At 35.2% G+C, this 19,063-nt stretch overlaps 1 protein-coding gene across 5 annotated transcripts in view; it reads right to left on the minus strand.

Annotated features, from left to right (window-relative positions):
• Window positions 1-19,063, minus strand: part of KIAA0825 (KIAA0825 ortholog) — a 240,843-nt gene that overhangs the window by 136,083 nt on the left and 85,697 nt on the right. For all 5 annotated transcript variants that reach the window (XM_065655929.1, XM_065655928.1, XM_065655927.1 and 2 more), the window contains exons 11-14: window positions 14,509-14,699; window positions 12,188-12,370; window positions 6,312-6,422; window positions 1,630-1,769 (exon numbers count right to left, since the gene is read on the minus strand). In XM_065655929.1, the coding sequence (XP_065512001.1) occupies window positions 1,630-1,769; window positions 6,312-6,422; window positions 12,188-12,370; window positions 14,509-14,699 (625 nt within the window). The remainder of the gene's footprint in view (window positions 1-1,629; window positions 1,770-6,311; window positions 6,423-12,187; window positions 12,371-14,508; window positions 14,700-19,063) is intronic.

Genomic DNA, 19,063 nt, shown 5'->3' on the forward strand with positions numbered 1-19,063 from the left:
TATTCCCACAATACAAAAAAGTGTTATCATTACCTAAAAACACCTACAGATAAGCGCCTCTTTACACAGAATATTTGCCTGCTGATTTAGTTTTACAGGGAAAAGGAAAGACTAAGCATAAAATAAAATAAAACATGATAAGGCTTTTTTTATTAAAAAATTCTTATCATCTAGTTAAATACCAGGGAGTTTTGTTATCACTCATGTAAATCACTCAAAAACTATGGTATACTTAGCTTTTTATCTGTGTTCATGCATAATATTATACATTGCAAAATTTTACTATCGATGAGTATATAAGTCTGTAAGCCTTTTATCCTGCTGAACTGAAGAATACAAAACTGTTACTGCTATTACTAAGGTATAGCTTATTAGTCTGACCTTCCTTGTGCTAATACATAACAGCTCAAAAAAAAAATAGCTCATATAGCATCAGACAGCTACTGTACAGGTGAAGGAATAAAGAATACAATCATTTTATCATTAGATAATTAACCCTATTGAAATGAATTTTGAAGATATGGATCATCGCAGGTTTCAACTTTACCTCAACTAAAAGTTTATTCATACCAATGTTGTAATTACTTTAATAAAGTCTGTGTAAATACCACATTTTCTAATTCAAACTAGCACATATTTCCCTGAAGCTCAAGAGGTTGGTCAGTCAATAGATTACTACATTCTGTCACTTAATACCTGTGATAATTTAAGCAGCTAGTAAAATTCAATACTGGATAACACTAGGGTAAGAACATGATCCTGATCAAACATTAGTCAGTCTTTGTAAAAGATGACAGGTATTTGAATAGGCAAGTGGATGCAGTGCAGCTCTCAATAAGATGCATGACAGAAATGGAAGCAATGTTGTGCCCCTGACGAATGTCAGACCACTTTAAAATGACAGAACTAAATTATTTATATTTAATATTATGTGGACCTAACTTTTTTTTTATAAGAATTCTGTTGCTAAAGAAAGATAGAAATGGAGACTCTCATTCACTGTTACTGCAAAATTATGTCAAACAGGTGATTACACTGTTAGCTTTTCAACAATCTGATCATTTGATCCGAAAGGTATTAAAAGGAAAGATGCGATAATGTTTGTTGCTTCAAATGCAGTATTAGCAGAATGAAAAGAAAACCTTGTAGAACCGCTCTTTTTTATATTCTACTTTCATAGCGGCATTAATGAGAGCATTAACATGAGGAAGCATATAAATGTAATTCTAGAATGCCTACAGTGACAAACATATAATAAACAAAACCTCTAAGAAGCTTTTCACTATTGAAACATAATTTTGAAAGTTATCTTTCAAACTATTAATCTACTTAAAAATCTGTGTGAAGCAGCTGTGGTATCAAAGGTCTATTAAGTTCAAATTCCTTTTGGCTCCTTTGTGTTTACAATAGCAGTTTATTTTTATCAAATTGTAGTCTGCTTTAAAACTATGAATACTCAGACGGACTGCAAAACATTCCCATTTACCCTTCCAAGAAGTGCCCTAAGGATAGCTGAATGGCTACTGATAGCCCACAAAAAATAGCTGATAGCCTTGCTTCAATATTTAAGTAGTTAAAAATGAATTTGTGTTTCTCAGTAATACAAAGATTGACAGTATCAATACCTACCTGAACTTCTTAGTAAAATTTTCACCAAGAGACAATTGTGATGTAGCAACGTTTCCAAAAGCAAGTTAAAATTACAGTACGGTTGGGATAAGAGCAGTTTCAGCTGACCCTGTGTTGCTATTTCTCTGGCTGATGGAGTCCTTTCAAAATATAAGACAAAGACAAAATAATGCAGTTAATTTATCTATGAAATTAATAACCTTAAAGTGCAGATGTAATGCTAACTCCCTTAAATGTCAATTCCTCCCAGATTACTCTCAAAACACTTTCATGCTTGCTTACTTTAAGGCAGCTCAGGGAAGGAATTACATTTAATCTCAACTAGCTAAAAGCAAATTAACATTTGGTAGTCTGCCAAAGCTATAACTGATACAAAGCAACCTCACTTATCTATTTCAAGGAACCATGTTTGCCTTGTTCTACCAGGCAAAAAGGATTTTTTAATAATTTTTTTTTTTGGTGCTTGAATAACTTTAAGGCTATTATTCTTTAGTTCACTATCACATTAATTGTTTAGGAAGAGCTCTAAAGTGTCCTGGACAAAGTATATGAAGCTTTTAATTAAAAAAACAGAGAGAATACTCAAAAAGGCTGCAAGATTCCACATTAGGGTGACCAGTTCTTACATGTCCTGAAAAATCCACCTGAAATATTAGACTGTTTTGCCATCAGGGAGAAAGTGTAGAAGAAATTAATTAGCTTTTAAGGACATTGCAGTTTGTTTTCTGTTTGCAGTTTCCATGTTCTGCAAAAGTTTAGGTTTCCAAACAAAAATTTTCCAGAATTTCCTCTGAGCTCAGTCAGTGACACAACACAAACCGTCGAACTCACACTGGAGCAATTAAATTAAATTAAAAAAAAAAAATCTCATCCTGCAAGATTTTTATCACCCATTGTATCTACTGTTTTCAAGTTTTCAAAATTGGGTTGTGTGTATTTTTTTCCTTGAAAGTTTAATTTTTAATGGTTTTGAAAGTTTTACATCTAAATTTTAACTGATGTTCAGCCAATGTATTTATTCATTTTGGCTACAAGTTTATACAACAATAGTTGCTAACACTGAGAGTTTATGCACCACATATGTAAACCTCTATGCACATAAATTTTACATGCACCAGTGTAAAAGCTACATATGCACTGACTCATTAACTATGCAGGCATAAACATTATCTGCCAGTACACACACAACACCTTCAGCATCAGTTAAAGCCTTCGTTATCAGGAGCTACATCTTCCTGCCATGAAAACTCATGTACGGCTTTTGTGATTTTCATCTGGTACATTATATATAACTGTTGACAATGTACCCTGGCTCAATGATTTTCCATAGAAGTACATACTGGATTCTAATAATATTTATCAAAAATATACACACATTTAAAACTTGATAGAACTGCAGCCAAAATAACTTTTCCATATTTAAAATCCATATCGCTTTCAAACTTTCAACATTAGGGCCTTGCATTCTTATAGTATTATCTTAATTTCTCTATGCTGAAGATGAGTTATAAATACATAAATTCTAACGTATGTTAAGAACCAATTAGTAGTTAGTAATTAAGGTCTAAATTAAAACAATTACTATATTCACACTAGAATTAGTGCTGTGGCTGAAAGCAAACTCAACACTTCACTAATCCACTTAAAATATACAGTCCAGTTTCAGTTTTTCCTCCCTTGAATGTCACATTATCATACCTAATAATGTCACTCATTGCCTTCAAACAATTAAAAAAAAAGGACAGGTTTGGTCAATTAGATTCATAAAAGATAATATTTTAAATGACTTGAGAAAATGCCATTTTTAGAATATTTGAGTTGAAATAAAACTTGTCTGTCATTGACCAGATGGGAAGTTATCATGTTGTAATATACACCAGTTCTTGGCGCTTTAAGCCTCTTGCAAATTGAAATGTACAATGGTGTGACTCACTTGGAGGAAAAATAAAATACAGCAGACATTCCCTACAGCCATGAAGCTAGCACCAATAAATGCACCGAGAAGTTTTGTAATGTGCATATGGAGAGGCATATGTTCTCCCATCCTCGTAGCTCGGTACTAGTGAAAATACGACTAGCCTCACAGAAAGTGACAAAAGGTGAAGTACATATAAATATCACACATAAAAATGTTCAGTTTTGTACAGTAAAAGAAAAAAAAAGAACTCTGATTTGCAAATGGTATGATTATAAACCCCAAATGAAGCAAAGAACACATCACAATTACCACTAAAGGAACTGTAACATAAATTATCAATAATTATTTAGTTTTATAACCAACTATGTTATCTTGGTTAGTATCCAAGACAGAAAAAAAGAAAACCTCAAGTGATAAGTTCAAGATTTTATAATGCAAATAAACACTAATTTGTGTTAACATTGATTAAGATGTTGAAGTCAAATAGGCAAAAGAAAACAGACTGTAGCCATTGTTAGGCATGAAAAATAATGTAGTAAATCAGGTTAAATAATGAAATTGTGAACAAAATAATTTCAGGAAATGGCAAAAATTTCTCTTGAAATATCAAGCTTAGGAAGATAAAATACTTAATAGGTATATTTACGTCAAGTTAGAGTGTTCAGTTAAAAATTAGGTAGACACACCTGGGAGGTGAACAATGGCCTGTACTTCCAATTTTGTTACATGAATATGTATTTTTATTAGATGCATGAAGTAAAAATATAAAACAATCCAGGAAAAATTAGGATGTTCTAAAAAAATAGTTTTCTGCAATGTGTTTTGTTAATATTCTCGGTGCAATATTTCATGAAAGAAAATCTTCCATGACATAAATATACAGTGTAAAACCAATAACAAAATATGAACACCTCAAAATATGTTTCTCAAATTGCTTCATTATATAGAGGGTCTTTCCTTGATTTTCCTGAGAAGCTGAAAAGCTAAAAGAAAACATTAAATATTTTACCAACATATTTCACTCATTATCAGTGGGACAGTTCACGTGGCTTTATATATACGGACTGTCTTCACACAGGCACACTAATTGTATCTTCTCAGAGATGTGCTTTCTTTTGGACTCCACATTTTCCCATTTGGTGGTCAAGAAGATGTTTATTTTCTCACTTTTCATCCATGGAAAACATGTACATGCTGGATAGCTCTGCAATAGATTTCTGCTATTTATTCAAGACAAACCTGTCCTAAATAGCATCAATAAAGTACTAATTCCACCTCAAAAAAGAGAATTATGTCAGACTGAAAAGGCGGCAGGATTTCCTTTACATATTTCTATGCAGCAGAGAGTACTCACTTGTGAAGTCATCTTCCAAAACTCATAATTCACAGTTTAATTTAAATTTTGAGTACTGGCCTTGGATTAGGGCATCAAAAAGCTTCTTGTCTTTTTTTTTTTTCCGTGCAGTGAGTCATTAATGAAGTATACATTTTCCCAGAAATAAAGTAGATCTCTTTTTAAGTGATCATGCAGTCATCCCCTCTCCTATATCCCCCTTCTCCTCTCTTTCCTCTCCACCCATGCATAACATAGAAAAACACTGACAAATTTCTTTGAAGCTCAAGGTAGACATGCCACAAACACATGACCTTCCAAGCTTTAGAAAGCCTTATATTACTATTTCAAGCAGAGAAAAGGACACATTCTGAATTCAACAGCTATTCAGGCTGTTTGGCATTTGAGTTAGCCAACCACACAAAGCTGACTTGGTTGACTCTGGTTCAGAAGGAATCAGAGGCTCCAGGGAAGGAAACAGCAGTTCTGTTGACATGTAGTTAGGAGCGAAGGCTACGGAGAGAAATCAGCATGTTTTGTGTAGTACAGTGCAAAATCATAGGGAAGGTATTGTGATGTACAAGGTACAAGACATTGCATGCACGAGGTAAGAGGTAATAAACCCACAGAACACTGGTCTTCAATAGGTCACCGTAGGTCGCCACTCAAATGATAACGTATTCCTCAAAAATATAAAAATACTTTCTCCAGAAACACAATAACAACTCACAAAAGCAGCTTTTCATGAAGATGGAGAGTGAAAATCTCTCAGGAAATAACTTCTGAAGAGGAGGAGGAGGTGAAGGGGTTAGGAGAGGATCTGCACTGGTGTGGCAGTGATTCAGGTTCAAAATTAGAAAGGGAATGACAGCACAGCTGGTAGCATATGTCTCATATGTATCTTGTCATTATATGCAGTGACACAGAAAAAGAAATTAAGCTTTTGCCTCTAATCATGCAGTAATCTCCCAAAAAATCAACTACAATCAAGCAGCATATTTTTCAATGAGTTATTTATATATCAAACCTTTTTTTTAACTAGCAATCATAAACAGAGAGGCATACATTCTTTACCTCCCCTTTAATTAAGTCTTTCAAAACAGCAACTGTGCTGAACTACATTATTGTCAAGAGCTATACACTCTTTAATTAAAGCAAGAAAACCTTACAGATAATTCAAATATCAAACATAATTAATATAATAGCAAAAAGCTACACAGTGCACTGCTTTCAGTGTGACCTTTCTTACAGACTCTTAAAAGTGTAAAGAATGGATAACTGCAATGAATTTTTAAAAAAATTTCTATTTTTTAAAAATCAGAATATTAATTTGACATTGATTCGGATATACTCTTTAAAATGTAACAGTATTTGATTAATGATGTTGACTATCTGGTGATTCTTTTACAACAATCAATTTTTGATACTCACTTCAGTAAGGAAGAACAGGATGATGGTATGCAAAATAACCAGTGTAATGGATGATAAAAGACTTCTGAAAAATCTTGAGGAAGATGTTCATCAGAATTGTCCAGAAATGTCCTGAAAGAAAACGAATACTTCTGAATTACATGGAAGACAGAAAATTGCTTTGGATCACTAGTACTAAATATATATAAATAGAAGACAGAAAATCCCTTCAGATAAATAATAATAATAATACATGTATGCATACACATAATTGCAAATTTATTTATCTTATGTACTGTTAAAAATGTCATTCGATATCTTATTTAGTTTCACTCTTTGAAACTTGGTATTTAGCACTGTCAGTGCTGTTAAAGCAGTGTTCTTCACATTTTTACTCCTAGGTAGCACATTTTCAAACTGCATTTGAAAATGCATTGAATAACCAAATTGCTCTTCAGACATTTATTTCTACAGCTCTTTTCTTTCTGCATAATACATATTATCAATACTTTTATTATAATTGTAAGTAAAATATGTTTTGAAATTATAATGATTCTCTTTCGAATAACATGCAAGTAGATACAGACTTCGGATTAAACTGGACAAATATTTGAACCAGAAGCTGGACCTTGACTGGCTTGTGAGAAATAAAATACTGACTGAAAAAACATTGTTTTCAAATATAAGGACTACTGAAGAATTAGATAAGCTTGGTTTATGTCACATTTGCATGACTTCTCTTACCTAAAGGATATGAGAGGCAAAAATCAGATGTGTCTAATCCACTGATACTAAAAGTTAACTTTTTTGTTAATTAATGATATTATATGACTAAAATATATATAATTATAAGAAAATGATTATAGATTTTAATATTTTCCATTCATTATTATTTAATAATAAATAATAAATATTTCAGTATTTGTACAATTCTTCGGCAACCACTACGATGCAACGATGTGTGATAGGAATGGATAGCCTTTGGCTTCTTCCGTTTTTACTCTCATTTACACTGAATACAATTCCAGCAGACAGGATAGAGTCTGTTACGTCTATTCTCCATTAACCATAATCAATTATTACTCCTTTTGCACTTAAGTTTTCAGCTTATGTGGCTGTGATTTTTCATCTTAGTAACTTTCCTTCTCTGAAGCTTGTTTCTTTATGTATCACGGCTGGGATTTTCTAAGCTATAGAAAGAAGATAACTACTTTTAAAAATGCCACTTCTACATAACTCATTTTTTACATATTTCATTTACTTTCTGCAGTGATTCAATGACATTCCCAATTTTGAGTCAGTACTCTTTCTACTGCAGTAAGAGTAGAAGGACATTTAAAAATACCTCAGGAAAAGACATGAGGACTTTCTTGGGACAAGAGAATCTTTTTACAAGACATAAAAAAGCCACTGCTACAACTTGGAATGGAAACAGTGAGAGTGGATCTAAACACAGAATGGAAATGCACTGGAGTCTTCAGGAACTCCTAACTTAAAAGGTAAAATCTCCTCTTATAGGGTGCTGTGTCACCACAGCATTAATAATATTTGTGTTTTGTCATTTAATTATTTTAAATTACTTTTAAAGTCTTTTTCATGGCTGCACATAAGTAACTTAGAAGTGTAGCTACAGTCTACACTATACTATATAAAATGCTATGCAGTCACTGTCTGCCCACAACACCCCAGATGAAAGACGAGAGAGAACTACACTTTTCAACAAGAAAGACAGGTGTAGAGCTTCTGAACTTACACAAAAGATAGGGTGATTTATTTGGAAATTAATTTTACTAATCAAACAAAATCAGTAGTAAGAATTTACTGCAGAGTCCAAAATGACCTTGAGTAAGCAATATCTGAGCAGGATTAGCAAATTGTGAATTTGTGCTTTGTGAAAACCTGAAGATTAAAAATAAAGCTGACTGTAATATAGATAAAGGGAGAACTTAAACTAGAAAATAATTATTTTAAAGACAACAATTTCAACATTGTGAAAAAACCAAAGGAAAAAAATCTTATTGTCTCTCATCCTTCAAAATATTTGTCTTAATATAGCAAAGCATAGATCCAGCTTCCTACAAGAAAGCATGATAAATACAGTTTTGGTAGAAATCTGATTAAAAAGACCACATCTCATCAACTGATAGTATTTGAACTGTTTGAGAGAATTCTGGGCTAAAGCAGCTCATTAAGTGTGTTTCTTAGCTGTCTCCTAAGGACAGACACGGGATATACTACACTTTTGGACTCTGAGGCTTATAACGAAACCTCTACACAAATTTTCAAAGTGAGATAGCGATAACCTGAGGGCTTTAAGGATTGTTTAAATATTACAATAACCTCAAATGCTATAAAAAAATCAAGTGTCTAACGATAATACAGTAATTCTGGTGCCAGTATTTCTCAGTGCCCACTGCTGGCTACGTAATTCTTGCCAGAAAAACCCAATTCTGTGCCAGACAGTTTAATTCAACTACTCTTCTGACAGAAGTATAATAATAGCTAGTAGGAAATTTGTTTTGACTACAAGTTATGTTAAAGCAGCTGCCTATAGTCTCAAAGCAGTGGATAGCATCTGTGAAAGTATTTAATACCACAGCAAGATTCCAAGCTACGGTGGTTTTATTCTTCAGCAGAGTATGACAAGGTGAGAATTGATCTTGTAAGCCCCAGTGCAGGTGTGAAAAAATGAGATGCCAACAAGATGCATCCTAATGGTATTTCCTTGTAGACTTTGAAGGAGTTAGCTCTGTATATAGAATAAACATAGCTAAAAAGCAATTTCATGAATTATAACTCTCACATGTTAAAATTTAGATAAATACTTTCAGTTTTTAAAATTGAATGACAGGTATTTTTACCCAATAGACAGCAATTTTATGAAAAGAATATCTAAATTCTTCTCCCAGCATTCAAGTAGTTTACCTGATTTCTTGTTGAGAAAGTAACATATAATAATTCATAGTACCAAATCACAAAAAAGTGCATCCACCTTACTCGTTATGATCTTCCCTAACCGAAAGGTTGTCATCGCCTACTCAGTATAAAAGAGTAAAGAATACAGAAAGTCCACTGAGGTGAAGTGCAACTTTTTACTCCAGCAACAAAATTATTATAACCTAGGCTGGGAACTGACATCTGAGTACCAACCTTACCCAGACTCAAGCATGGGGTATGGCCAGTATGGTGTTGAATAGGAGGCAACGGTGTATTCTGTGGAACAGGTTTCCCAAAGAGGTTGCAAGATCTTGGATCCTGTGGGTTTACATGAGACAGACAGCACAGCTGTATCTGACTGCTCGGTGATTGTCCCACTTTGGGCAGGATGTTGGACTAGATGACCTCCAGCAGCCCTTTCTAACCAACATTTGTTATGCTAAAGTTACTTCAGGAAGGCCAGAGAAGGATAGACGAAAATGAAGCACAGAAAAATAAGTATTAAAAAATAATGACCCAAGATGCACAGGTGAGTTTGGGGCCAGGTCTAAGTAACCTTGTCCTACAGAAGAGAAACTCTAAGTGATAGCAGAATGCACAATGTCTGATCACAACATTAGGAAGGAGAAAGGATATGCCAGAATTACTTATTTGAAGTTAAGTATGTTATTAATTTTTCAACACTCCTACTATTTTGTTGCATTTCAATAACATAATAAAGAATCTTGAATAATTTTAATTCCCTGGAAACAACAGCTAATACTGCATCTCTAGTAACTTGGAAAAGAGCCAGTCCTATTATTAGACTACTCCTGGAAAACAATGTTCTGTCATCACCGCTTTTATGATTACACAAAACTTTCCTAAGCAGTCTAAAGATTAATTTAAACCTAGCCCCTGCAGGGAAATCTTCTAGTACCAAAAGAGAGCATGATAGATTTAAAAGAAAAATCTTTATTTCAGTTCCAGTTAATTTTACCAAAGTTTGGAAAGATATAGAGCCAAGCTAACAGATGGAAATTTTGATTGTACAGCTATAATTGTAAAGAGAACTGATGAAGGATTAGTATTCCTTTAAAATCAGGCACAACTTCTAAATTTGTCAGTGATACATTCTTAACATGATGAACTATGCACAACTCAGCAAATAATGGACCTAGGAATTGAACATAAAATTCAGTATATGAAAGTGTGGCCAACTGGATATAGTCATTCAAGAAGCTAATTTGGTAAATCTGTTTTTCCTCTGTATTCTGGACACTGGGTTGTGTTACCTGACAAATATTAGCCGTAATGAAACATACAGTATAAAAGAACTTTTAAAATAGGAGTTTCACAGGTTTTGAAAAACAAGGTTCTGAATACACACTTTATAAAAAGTATATATTTTCACTTACACAAAAACATGCATCATCTCTCTAACAATGTTTTTTAGCGTATTATTTTTGTAACTATATAACAAAATGTGACTTTTTTATATTCTTAAGCAAAGCTGCCAGATTTTGGTTATGATTTGCAGAGTACTTTGTAATAAATTAAATGAGCTGCTATATCCATCCTGCATATGTCAAGTTTTTGATCTCTAGAAAAGCAAATTAGGATACTGAAAATTATGTGCCTAAATATGAAACCTATATGACCAAGTTGTTAATCTGTAGTATTTTACATAAAAGACAAAATATGCTGCCTCACTCTCTCCATTGGCACTTTGTTCTGAAACTCAGTGACTTTTCAAGTTTGTGCACACTTTTTACCATTCCAGACGCAGACAAATCTGTAAACAACACGGGTAGTTGGAGGAGACTAGAACAGCTGAAAGAAACAGATTATACTATATATTTATTTTAGTCCACCATTCTAAAGGCTTTCATAAAGGAAAGGTGAAATGTCCAAGTTGACAGTAGAACCAGTTAAAGATACCACAATGTCCATTCCGGCTTCCACTGCTATTGCCACAGCAGGACTACTGAACCTGTCCATGAGTCACCTTCTTAATTGTTATTTTTTTCATGAGTCTGCATTGTATAAGATCAAATATCCAGCTACAATCCACTTTTGCATGTTCCTCAGAGCCTACAAACATTAAAATAAGCCCACAAATGACAAAAAAATATTTAAAGAAGCTTAAACGGAAGAGGTCTCCACCCTCCTCTTTGTATCACTAGTATTACCTAGAATATATTTGTTTAGAGTAATAAAGTAAAAGCCAGTTGAACAGGATTTGGCTTTCTTAGTTTTGGGTTTTGTTGTTGTTTTGATTTGTGATCTCACTTTATATTCTCTCTTACACCAAATTTTCAGCAGAATGTTTAGCATGAAAAAAGAAATGAAAGATTTAGACCCAATTTCAGTGCAAGTAACATGACAGAATTTTGTAATGATAGGCATTCTATACTCTTTTAAACTATGTTTAATATTTGTTGAAGCATACTGGTCATGTAAACAGATGAACATTTCAGTAAATGATCTTTAAATTCCAGTACTTATAGAATTATTATGGGATGACAGCAGAACATTCTGATTTACCTAGAAGCTGAAGGTAGACAAATCTGACCAAGGAAGATGATGAAAGTTTTCAATTGTATGAATGACTAAGTCCTAGAAAACCTTACCAAAGGCTTTGGTACCATAGTAGTAAATGTTTTTAAACCGATAAGAATGTGTTTCTAACAAGATGTGTCCTAACTGAACAGTAAATTGCAAATTAGGGACAGTAATTACTAATGAAATTCTACTGTTCGCGTTACAGAGGAAATCAAACCAGACATTCACTATGGTCTGTGTTATCACCAGAGAAAAAAATGTGCAGTATGGAAGTTTGATCCAGACCTCAGCAGATATAATGGGGCTTTAGGTAAGATCATCAAGATAAGTTCAAGACAATTATTCACCTTGTAGATCTATCCATATAAGCTCAAGAACAAATTTTATTGCAAACTGAATGTTTCTTTCATACTCACTCATACAAATTCTTCAGTGGTGAAGTTAAAATAGCCAGCACAGAGAGCAGACTATTGCAGTGGCTGTGTATTTTATAGATCTTGAGATCCCTGTCTTCATGTGGATTCAGAAACTCCTGCACAGAGCTACAAACTGACCAGAGCATATCTTCAGTGGCCATCAAAATTGCTGCAATATCAATTCTGTAGGGGGAAAAAAAAAAAAAAGGAAAATAACATTACTTTGGACATCAGGATAGTGGTACATTTCAGTGAAACAGAGCATTCCTCTGACAACAGAAAATACCAACACCATAGCATGGATTTCAAATTTTATATTCTATCAGTGGTGTAGGAATTCTGAATCCAGTACACTGTAGAAATTCAGTGCTTCCACAGAAAAGTTGTTACTGAAACTAGGCAAAAGGATAACGCCACTAGACGGGAACAACTTACCTTCTAAACTACAACTAGATAAAATTAAATTTCTTTTTCTTTATGACAATGTGTAATTAGAATGCACATACTATTTTCAAATCCTGCTGGAGGAAAAAAGCAATGACAAGTGAACAAAACCTTCAATTTGCAAAACTTCAGCTGCCAGGCACCATATTATGATGTGGAACGTTTCTGAGTCAGTAATCTGTTGCCTCTCGATATCAGCTGGCAGAGCATCAGGGGTCATTGGCCTAAACAACAGCAAGAACCCAAACTACCACATTATCTCACAGGACTACACTGACATACAACAGAGAGGAAACAGGTGGATAATAAAATATGTGGCAGGCATGAAGTTGGATTGAAAAAAGTACCTAAGTACCTAAAAGCCAATAGGTGCATATGCAATCATCTGCATTTTTAAGGATCATCTTATTTTGGGGAAATCTAGTCAAACACACAGGAACAGACGTTTTTCTGTATTACAGATCAGATCTCTAACATTTCAAGGACCATTGGGAGAAAAGATCCCCCCCAAAGTACAGTATTATTAAAAAAAAATATTAAAACTTCTGTGACAAAAATATATTAAATTATATTACTTTTTTGTTGTTGTTGTGGGCATGACTGCATAATTCAATTCACTTAGTGGCAAATTCAGGAATCATCTTATTAAATAAAATAGCTTCTCTACAAAATGACAATGTAAAAAGTTCCTTCTTACTCAGTATATGGAAGCAAATTCCTACAGAATTAACCAATACTACATTTAAGAAATACTGTATCAATACATATTCTTCATATTTCAGGGCAATATTTATTTTTCCAGGAAATGTCCAGCAAACTTTCCAGGAAACCTCTCTGTACCTGAAGATATAGAAGGGCCTAATCATGGTAAATTAATGCAGGAATAGAGCATATAAACAGGTATTTTGATATGTAGAATAAAACTTTGGGTTTTTTTCTCATCTATTCCAAGAATGTGAACTTGTGCAAATTACTTAAGCTTCCATGACACTACTCCTTTTCACAACAAAAGTTACGATGACCACACATAACTCTTAGCTCACACAGGACTTTACTGAGTGTCTCTCATCTCCTACAAATGATGGGTCTTAAGTTTTTAACTCACATGGCCCCCATGGACTGTGTCACTTTCAAAATCTAAACAGAGGACCATATTCATATAGAAAAGATATATAGCAAAAGGGCAGGATGAGAAATACACTGATTTCTTCAGTCAAACAAGAATTGGCTAGAAAGGGAAAGGACAGAGGTAGGGTAAGCTTCAACCTGGAGACACCTGCGTTAGTATTTCTTAAAGAGAGCCTCCTTTCTGTCAAAACATAAGAATCCCAATAAGGAGAACTTGCAGCTACACATTTCCTAAAATGACAGGAAAAGGAATAGCCCCTTTTTCCTCCCTCCTTCTGTACCACTCGTTTCATTCCTGCAAATCTTTTGATGTGATCTCATACCTTTTTCACTTGAAAAGCCCTAAGAAAACCCACATTCTATTGGAACACATGGAGTTTTCTTCAGGAATCGATGGTGCGATTACTAATTCTGGTGCTGCCATTTCTACCCACACTTTTAGTTGCATCATGACTCCTCAAGGCACAGTTCATCATGACGCTTTCAAACCAGTCAAGCAGTTTATGGAACAATTTCACCAAGAACTCCAAGGAGGTCTTTGATTCTGCCTAGTTTAGTATATGACTACCAAATATACTTAAATATACAAAATATATTGAATTGAAATGAACAGCAAGATACATAAATTGTATCTATTTCCTCTGCTGTGTTCATTAAAATTTAAATTTGAATAAAAGCAGTGCATAACAGGAAAATAAGAATTACTTATTCTATCCATTTAAAGTGTGCATTAAATATACAATCATTACCTGATTTGTGGTGTTCTCTTGTAACTGGGGCAGGCCTGACAATACCTGGAGGATAGCATAGCCAAAGATTGCTCCAGTACATCTGTAAGAATCTCCTGGGCTTTCTTGGGAGGTAGAATAGTCCATAGATCATGATGAAGAGCACAGCAGAAGTAATGCCACATCTGGATGGAGAATGAGCATCTTTCCCCCTATCAACACCACCACACATTATTAATAAAAACACACCTTCCAAAATGTAATTTAGTTCCTGTAGGTCTAAGTATTTAAATCTGAAAGAAAATAGCCGAAGAGTTTCAGGCACATGATGACCAAAAAATGGTCCCTGACATGATGTGAAACATCTCTATGAGCAAGTAAACATGTGTTCCTTTTCAGCTACAAAACAAGAGTTCTGCCACAAAAAAACCCCCCGCAGTATTTCACCTCTTATAGCCTTAATTAACCTGTTCTCAAAACCCACAGTGTTATAGGTCTAGTACTGTACTCACTAGAATAGTCAGATTACTTTAATATAACAATGTATTTGTCCTCAAAAGAAAATAATTATTACTTAAGTGTACATATTTCCCCAGATTCAAACTTGCCACATCTAACTGTGATTATGAAACTTTAATTATACATTGTGTTTCACAAAGACGGATCCAATTTGAAGTCACTGTATCTCTGAAACTGGGTCCATCTCTTTGAAATACTCTCTCTATAATGGATATGCAATAATAGCAGAAAATAAAAACAAAACCAAACAACTGAACAATTTGACTGATAATAAGAGATGCCCAGAATTTTTTAGTAAGATTTTTTTTTAATCATATAATGGTTACTTAATGAAACTAAACATTTTCTGGGAAGAAAACAGCACTGGTATTAATATTTCATCATCTATACAGAACCTCCCCAATAGGACACAGAGATAAAAAAGTCAAAATCACAAACTTGTGACCACTGCTCTAATAATTAAATTTATGATTGGTGTAGGTATATATAAAATCTTATTTAGAAAAAAAACCCCAAAACACATAACCCCCAAACCAAACAAAAAACCCCACCAAACCCACAAACAAAACCAACCTCAGGCAAATAAAAACCAAACCAAACAAAAACCACCACCACCACCACCCAAACCCGTGCAATTTTCCAAGTGTCACTAATGCAGAAGAGAAAAGTGTAATACAGGTAAGTTTCAAAAGAAACTAATTTTCTTCACATATAAAATCGTTATAATCTTAGAACTGTTTTCAGCACCTTTCAACAGCCAAACCAAACCTAATCATTCTGGTATTTTGAATAATCAAGCATTCAACAAGTGCTTCCATGCAGGTAGTCTTATATTAACCATGCATAGTCTTACATTAACCAAAAATTTATATAATAAAATAATTAAAATAATTTCTTGTTTTTCTTATGTGAGATTAAATTACAATATTATTGCATGATATACTGAAACATCATCATATGAAAGTACACATTTACTCCATAACTTTGCATAACTCAAACTTCAATACATTTCCATAAGTCTGGTTTTCTTAGGCATATTACCAAGATTACTCTTGAGATACATTCCAGTAGAACTTATACAGGAAAAAAAAAAACAACCTAAGCCTATCTTACAGACATTTTTACTACCATTTACCTTTCTTCGCAAAAGCATTTCAACTCTTATGGAGTGAGCTTACCATGTAAAAAATAATTAGGTTGAATGCCTAATGAAAACTAATTTATTTTGGTAATATCTTTAATTTCAAAAAACAGCTAAAAATTTTCAAAAACTATGCAGACTTAACAAACAGAAATATAATTCTAAATTGATTTTCTAATGTAGGGCATTTATTTTTTTCAGTAACTGAATGCTGGCAAGTTTTACCTTTTAACTGTGTAACTATAAGCAAAAATGGCTTCATTTACTCTGCTCTACTTAATTTAAAGCAGTAAATTTAATACCACTCCTTTTCTAACATTGTACCTCCACTGCAGAAGCCACAGTTTCACTGAAGTTTTAATGAGATTCATCCCCCTTTTCTGACCTGGTTTTCTATTTGTTGCAATTTCTAGACAATTCCACTGGTAAACATCTGCTATTTTTGCAGGCTTCGTATAATACAAACAGATGCGAGCTTTTATTTAGCTTATACATCAGGAAACAAGCAGCTGCGCTTTATTACAGAAGCCACTCAATATTATCTTTGAACAGACAATTCTTTATTCTTTGACTATTAGAAAACATAAGTTCCCAAAGCTACAGCAGATGTCTCCTGCACTAAAAGCTCTGTTTGAAAATGTCATCTGGAGAACTGGGTGTTCGGTGCACTCCACCAGACAGACTCTGAACCCAGACTCTGAACTGTGCTCTCAGAGCTCAGCTCACATCTCACATCACCATAAATTCATTATTTGTATCTCACAAAATCTCTGCTTAACTTTCCTAAAAGATGTTCAAAACCTTCTGTGATATCACGGTGATTATAATTCTTTTAATTCCGGTTTCCACCATTGGATTAGGTGCATGTCAGAGGAAGCATGAGTAAGCAGGCAATGAAATTAGTTATGAAAGTCCAAAAATATTTTAATACACATTGTTCTTATATTTACAATGCAGAAAATTCTTATATAGAACGTAATTATAATACCATTTTCTACCAGTCTTCTCCTCAGATGTTACCATTCTACAAAAAAACACCAAGTTGGGTGGGAGTGTTGATCTGGCGGATGGCAGGAAGGATCTACAAAGGGATTTGGACCAACTGGATGATTGGGCTGAGGCCAGTTGTCTGAGGTTCAACAAGGCCAAGTGCCGGGTCCTGCACTTGGGTCACAACAACCCCATGAACGCTGCAGGCTCAGGGAAGAACGGCTGGAAAAGGACCTGGGGGTGTTGGTGACAGCAGCTGAACATGAGCCAGTGTGTTCCCAGGTGGCCAAGAGGCCACCAGCATCCTGGCTGGTACCAGCACTGGTGTGGCCAGCAGGACTAGGGCAGTGATCGACTCCTGTACTCGGCACTGGGAAGGCCAAACCTCAAAGCCTGGTGTCAGTTCTGGGGCCCTCAAGCTAAGAAAGGCCTTGAGGTGCTGGAGTGAGTTGAGAGGAAGGAATGGAGCTGGTGAGGGGTTGGAGCCTACGTGTGATGGGAGAGGCTGAGGGACCTGGGGGGTTCAGCCTGGAGAACAGGAGCTGAGGGGAGACCTTCTGATCTCTGAACTGCCTGAAAGGAGCTTGGAGCCAGGGGGGGTCGGGCTCTGCTCCCAAGGAACAAGTGCCAGGACCAGAGGAAACGGCCTCAAGTTGCGCCAGGGGAGGCTGAGGTTGGATCTTGAGAACAATTTCTTCCCCAAAGGGCTGTTGGGCATTGGAACAGGCTGCCCAGGGCAGTGGTGGAGTCACCATCCATGGAGGAGTTTAAAATACATACAGATCAGGTTCTTAGGGACATGATTTAGTGCCTGAGTTAGGTTATGGCTGGACTCAATGATCCTGAGGGTCTCTTCCAAACAAAACAATTCTATGATTCTATGTGATCCCCGAAGTGTAGGATTGCCATTTAGTTCATAATTAAGCATGCAATACAAGAATGAGAAGTTTCTTCCACTTCCTTCTCCTCTACTCATGCATGCAAAACCAAAGAACAGGTGATGTTTTGCTTATTTTGTGGGAGCACAAGGGAATGTATCTTTTTCCTCTATAAAAGGATTCAGGATTTATAGATGAGGACTGAACCTTTTACGGTTGCATGTAGTACTCAAAACTGGGGGACAAAGGGGGTGGGGTAATGAGGGTCCTGACCTAAATCAGTTTCAAGTGTCAGGCTTCTCAAGGGACAAGCAAGAAACCAAGTGCATTTTCCCCTTAAAGAAGCAAGATCACGGTGCTGTTTGCAGCAGTGGATCACACTGAAAATGCATCAAGGGCTGTGAGCCACCGACTCTTGAGTGTTCTCACTGAGAGACAAGGAGCTCGTACCAGAGCCTGCTCTTGATGACTGGCAAGGTCTTCTGGTGCCTGGCTCCAAGCTGCTCTTGTTTTCTGAGCTCAGCAGGATGTGCACGGCTCAGAGGCAGAGACTCACACTTGCTGCTAGAAATTTCAGCTCCATAACAAGCAATATGTCTTACATCGAGCTCTTCCATTGAGATGCCTACAAAAGCTCAACGGAAGTAGCAGCTGCTCAGCATTGTGCCTCCTGAAGGCGCTCTGAGTAGATCATGGTCCATCCTTGGGCCATGGCCCATGGCGCAGTAAAAAGAACAGAGCAACAATGTAAAATTACATACTTCTCACATCAAGTCCTGCAAGCGTACAGAGCTGAGATACCAGCTTTCTTCCTCCCTTCCTACACACATAATTTCTGATCAGGAATTATAAAACTGTTTATCTAATCCATATGCTTTCTTCTTCAGACAGTTATAGCTGGTGATTAGGTTTTCTCCAGGGGAACAGTTATTGGGTCACCAATAAACAGGACACAGCACCATATGGTCTACAGGCAGTGGTGATCATGTAACGATTTATCATTGCCAAAAGCCACTGAAGTTCTCACCTTCTTATCAACCCAGGACAT

The sequence above is a fragment of the Caloenas nicobarica genome, chromosome Z (genome assembly GCF_036013445.1).
Source record: "Caloenas nicobarica isolate bCalNic1 chromosome Z, bCalNic1.hap1, whole genome shotgun sequence".
In the NCBI taxonomy this organism is placed as follows: Eukaryota; Metazoa; Chordata; class Aves; order Columbiformes; family Columbidae; genus Caloenas; species Caloenas nicobarica.